At 40.8% G+C, this 6,000-nt stretch overlaps 1 protein-coding gene across 2 annotated transcripts in view; it reads left to right on the top strand.

The window, feature by feature from the left end:
- The window catches only part of SCARA3 (scavenger receptor class A member 3), a 57,503-nt gene extending 51,825 nt beyond the window's left edge, over positions 1 to 5,678 (top strand). For both annotated transcript variants that reach the window (XM_051976390.1, XM_051976391.1), the window contains one exon: positions 3,147 to 5,678. In XM_051976390.1, the coding sequence (XP_051832350.1) occupies positions 3,147 to 3,598 (452 nt within the window). In that variant the 3' untranslated portion in view covers positions 3,599 to 5,678. The remainder of the gene's footprint in view (positions 1 to 3,146) is intronic.
- Positions 5,679 to 6,000: the final 322 nt, after the last annotated feature.

Genomic DNA, 6,000 nt, shown 5'->3' on the forward strand with positions numbered 1-6,000 from the left:
GTCATAATAGAGCAAAACTTATGGCCTCTCTGTTCCATGTAGAACAAATCACTCCCCAAGTGATGGGAGTGTGGGGAGGATAAGGGGTGGAGGCTGGAGGGAGGACAAAGGGTGGGGCTAGAGGCAGTGTTGCTAGGGTTAGAAAAATCAGAAGTTATGAGGAAGGGCTCTGATGGGGACTAGGCTGGCTTATAGGAACTCCCAGGATGCTTAAAACTGCCCAGAGTTCCCAGGGGTCCTTTCTCCCTGAAAGCTAAGGCTAAAGATTTTTCACATCACAGCCTGAATGTTGAACCTACAGTCAAAGAACATGGCTTTTAATTCTTTGATTCTCCTTATATGTGTAATCTCTCTGAGCCTCTTTCCAAATATAAAACGAGGAGAACTGATTCGAATCTTTTATATTTCTATTACAAAATATTCACAAGAAGGGACAGTGGGTCTAATCTTCAAAGCCTTTCATAAACTCGATCCCTTCTACCTTTCCAGTCTCTTTACACTTTAATCCCTAGTATATTCTCTTCAATACAGAGAGACTGGCTTCCTTACTGTTCAACAAATAATAAACTGTTCAACAAAATATTCCCTCTGGACAGTTTCTCTAGTTTTCCCCTAAACCTGGTATATATTCTCCCTCCAGATCTCCACCTACTGACTTCCCCCAGCTTACTTTAAGTCCTAACTAAAAGCCTTCCTTCTACAGAAAGTCTTTTCTAACACTTCTTCATTCTAGTGTCTTTCCTGCCATAATTAATTATTTCCTAATTATATATATTTATATGTGTGTATGTGTCTGTGTGTGTCTCATTATAGCTTATTTGTACCTATTTGCTTGTTGTCTCCCTCATTAGATTTTAAGTTCCTCCAAAGCAGGCACTGTCTTTTCCTTCTTTTATATCTCCAGCACCTTAGCACGATGTCTGATATATGGAAAGCATTTAACAAATATTTATTAATTAAGTGTGCATTAGTAGAGAGGGATTCCTCACTGCAAGTTCCCATATATCAGTGAAATCATAAGTCCAATTTTTAAAAATTCGTTGCACTGACCTCTGAAGTACAAGGAGTATAGGACACAAGACTTATCCTGTTCTAATTGAAGAGACAGAAAATACAAAAATATTGCTGATATTACAATGAAAACTAGGCCAAAGGCCATGAGAATCATAGAGAAAATAAGTTCTAAGGGAGTTAAAAGGAAGGAAGCACTTTCTGAACTTTGGGATGGGCAGGAGACGGTATCAAGAAGACCTGAAACCATAAAAAGAGCATTAGATTTTGAAATCAGAGAAATTAGGATGCAAATAAGTAATTAATATGTACATACACACATGTAAATTGCATAATATAAAAGAATAATTTAGGGGTAAGGACTTAAGTTTCCTTATCTGTAAAAAAATGAGTTTTGGATGAAACAGTTGGTGACCAAATGCAAATCACCTCTCTCTATGTTTCTTTATTAACTTTTGTAAAACAAGTGGATTAGATAAAACCTATCAAATATACCTCAAGCTCACCCATAAGACTCCAGAATGGGGCTGAACCAAATTAAAATATAGTTTGGAAATATTTAATAAAATAAATAAAAATATAATAAATCATTAATAGTAATATGTAGTTTTTAAAAATCAATATGCAGTAGCCTTCAGGGATCTTGCATATGGTTTAATTTCCTTCGGTTTCTATTGAGTTTGACCCCACAGGATTAGGTCATTAGATTGCCTAGTTTCTAAAGGATCATAGATTTAGAATTGGAAAATAGAGACCATATAGTCCAATCCCCTCATTTTACAAATGAAGAAATAAGGCTCAGACAAGTAGATTTGCCCAAGGTCACTCAGGTGGAACATATCAGAGCCATGATTTGAATCCTGGTTCTCTTACTCTCACTTCTATAATTAATTTTTCCACTGTTTCTTTTTAAAATGATAATACTGTTTTAGGTACCTAAATCCTGAGATCTCTATTCTTTAGATGGCAAAGAGAAAAGGTCCCCATGCAAATAATGAACAGATCTTCTTAGCTGCTTGCTTCCTCTTTGTTTTTTCTGTCACCTTTCAAGATTCCATAGCAAACCCTTACTCCCTCCTTTGTTCTCCCATTCAAAAGAATAGTTTGTCCTCTGCTGTGTATGTGTGTTCAGAAAGGGCAGGATACAGCAGACCACAAGGATGGTCTAAAAAAAAATCCTACCCCAAACTTTTACAGAAAGCACTATGGTCAAGCCAACCCACCTTCTGTAGCTAGATGTGAATAAGGTGTTATTCATAGAAAAGTACCAAAGAAACTAGTAGAATAAATGCTGAGGCACAGTGGTGGAATGGGGATAATGCCTAATTTGGCATCAGAAAGATCCAAGTTATAATCCTACCTCAGTCCCTGGTTAGCTGGGGGAATTCCCCCATTACATGGGGGAATATACATGGGTATAATTTTAACATTCCTTTTTTTTTTTAAGTTTTGAGTTCCAAATTTTATTCCTCCCTCTTTCCCTTCCTCCTCCATGACCTGATAAGCAATCTGATAGAGGCTGTACATGTTCAATCATCTAAAACATTTCCTTTTTAGTCATTTTGTGCAAAAAGATTTGAATAAAAAAAGAAAGTAAAAAATATCATGCTTTAGTCAGTATTCAGACAATATCAGTTCTTTCTCTGGAGTTGAATTACATGGTTACTGTGAGTCTTAGGGATTCTCTTGGATCATCATATTGCTGAGAATAGCTAAATCATTCACAACTGATCATTGTATGGGATTGCTGTTACTGTTACAATATTTTATTCATCTTACTCTCTTCACTTTGTATCAGTTCATGCTAGTCTTTCCCATTATGTGTCAAGTTTTTACCATATGCTGGGCACAGTACCAGACACTGGGGATACAAAGACAAAATCAAAGACAACTACTGAGCTTACAATCTAACAGGAAGTGATAGCCATGGAGAGGTATATTGGTTTGGGAGGCACAGCAAGATGATGGCTTGGTTGGGTAAACCTTCACCATCATGAGCCCCAATTTCCTCATTTGTAAAATGAGACAGTTGGACTAGATAATCTCTAAGTTTTCTTTTAAATGTCATGCTCTACATTCTTTATAATATTAAGCAAAGTCTGATGTCTTGACCTTTTATTTTCTCCCAATCCTAGGCATCCCTGGACCTCCAGGACCAAGAGGACTGAAGGGCGACATGGGCGTGAAGGGACCCTATGGGAGCAGGGGTCCTAAAGGAGACAATGGCACTATGGGACCACCTGGTCCCCAAGGTCCTCAGGGTCAGCCTGGTAAAGAAGGACCAGCAGGTGAAAGGGGACCCAGTGGCCTCAAAGGTTTCCCAGGCCTTAAAGGATCTAAAGGCAGTTTTGGATCAGCAGGACTAAGAGGACAACAAGGCCCCAAGGGTGATATGGGACCCCAAGGGCCAGAGGGACCCCCAGGTTCTCCAGGACCACCAGGACCTCAGGGCAAGCCAGGAATCGCTGGGAAACCAGGATCACCAGGCCAGGTTGGGCCCATGGGTCCAAAAGGCGAGCCTGGGATACAGGGTCCCCCTGGTCTTCCTGGGCCTCCAGGGCTACCAAGAAACCAGAGCCCTTATTGAACAGAGTCCACTTCCTAGAAATACTGCCACACAAAAGTTCTGGGAAAAGGGACTGCTCAAAACAGCCCAGGGCCCCATTAAGGAAGAAGCATCTCCCCAAAGACAACTATGCTTCCTTCTTCTCCACTGGGATTCCTTCTGGATCTGACCCTGTCCATTTCCAGCTTTCAAAGGACTTCCTGCTTGCTGCTTTGACTAATCCCAGTGGGGAATGTTAGAACCCTATCCATCCTTACCCTCAAAGGCTATTGCCAGATAAAGAAGTTCCCAAAGCTAAATTAATGGAACTAAGCTTTTTAGTTCTTAGGGGGAAGATGGGGATGGGGATGATATTGGTGATGGGAGTTGTGATGGTGGTCATGATCATGGTGATGATTGTGGCAGATTGATGATAAAAAAGCACTAACTCCCTTCTTACTTCTTTCCTCTAAAGCCTTTCTCTACTGAACAGGGGTCTGCCTGGACTAGCCTTGAGAGGATGAAAGTGCAGGCCATGAGGAAAGGCAGATGGGTCTGGGAGTGTCCAGATGGGATTTGAGCAAATTAGTCAGTGCATAAATCTGGGAGTGATTGCCCAGAACAGGGTATTGGACCAGTATCATCACTGATGTGGCAAATATTTTCTTATTCCCCCATCATATCTAAGATGACTAGGGCCAACCAAATACTGGATGTATCAAGCAATGACACTACCTGCTTATGGAAACCACAAGCCTATTTAGCCATCAAAAAAGTTTCTTGGGTTGGACTGCTCCATTTTGGGGATGACTCAGAAACCTTTTGAGGGATAACTTCAGGGAGAATGTTCTCCCTGATTGGAGTAGAAATAAATGACTAAAAGAAAAGAGAAGAAAAAAAGAAATGACCAAGCCATCCTCATGGTTCTGTCTCTGGTTTCAACTAAAAGCAAGATGCCTTTTTAAAAGGCCTCTTATCTCCCTGCCTTCTCTTTGAGCATATGACAAAGTCCAGTGGGAACTAAGGCGGAAGGGCATCTTCACTTTAGAGAGCAAATGCAGCAAAACCTAAAGTGTTCTTTTTGGTCTGGAACTGTAATTTTATTGGTGCAGAAAATTTCTTGTAATATTACTCCCTTCACTAACATAGATCAGCACTCACTCTGCATCTTCTAGTCTTAGAAAAACTGCTTAAAGTAGATTGGTGAAAATGGATTGGAGAAGGCCACCAATGTGGGAGGAGAAAGAGACAACAAACTGAAGAGGAAGATCCTGGTTAAGCATTTTCACATTTGGATACTTTGTGAAGCTCTTCATTCAGAGAGTTCTCTCCCAATACACACACACACACACACACACACACACACACACACACACCCCTAACCCTGAGGCTGGCCCTCTCTGTTCCCTTAACAAAAACTCATTGTTGTTACAAGGAGATGTACTAGGCAGCAGCAGGTACCTCCTGCTAACCAAAGCACTGCTCCCCCCTCTTTAGGTTCATCTAGCCCTAGCACACACTGAACAGCTGCTCATGCTATAAACAGATTTACATTGGTCCCACGAGTAGTGCCTTTGTCCTCCCTGATCCAGAACTAAAAATCCTCCCAGTCAACTATTGAAGAGAAACAAGATCATACTTGTAGTGGGCAGGACTCACCACTTAAAAATCAAGGGCAGAGCCCTCATGTGAGAACAGTGTATGATCCTTTTGTTCCCAGTGAGATACTGACCAGTCCTCCACTGCCATTACCCTCAGCTTCCAGAAAGCACTGCTGGAGAGAAGTATCAAGAAATTTCTTGTAAAAGGGTCATGATCCCCGATTCTATGGCCCTTTTTGGCTGTGGGAGCCATTTCCTTGAAATATTTCATTTCTCACAGAATGACAATTCTAGACTTTAGGGAAGAGGGATTAGGGTCTTTGTTACCAGACTGATTGATCTGGAACAAAACCCTTATACTATTTGCTGGGGCCTGAAGTGGCGTCTTAATTTCATTGTTTGTTCCAATTAATATGCAACTGGTTTGCATCTTCCCCCCATTGCTGCTGTGTAACCCTCATATCTACCTATATCAAAAATATTGTATTACTGGATCAATAAAGAGATACCTATCTGCGGAAGATGGGCTTCCTGACCTTTCTTCCACAGTGGTGCCAATTTGGTGGAATATAGAAGAATTACCCACAGAATCTCGCACCTCACATAAAGTATCCATGGCTAAACCTCTCTTTCAGAAATGTTATTCTGGTGGAACATAGAAAAATAACCCTCAGATACATCCAACTCTATATAGAATCTTCATATCCATACTTCTTTTCCCTAAAGGTACTGCTCTTCTAGGACATAGAGGAATCATACCCCATGTTTCTGGACATTCTGGTCCATACATCAATCAACAGTCATTTACAGAGTGGCTCCATTGTGATCAGATGGAGGATGCAT

Source organism: Antechinus flavipes, chromosome 2 (assembly GCF_016432865.1).
Source record: "Antechinus flavipes isolate AdamAnt ecotype Samford, QLD, Australia chromosome 2, AdamAnt_v2, whole genome shotgun sequence".
Lineage (NCBI taxonomy): Eukaryota > Metazoa > Chordata > Mammalia > Dasyuromorphia > Dasyuridae > Antechinus > Antechinus flavipes.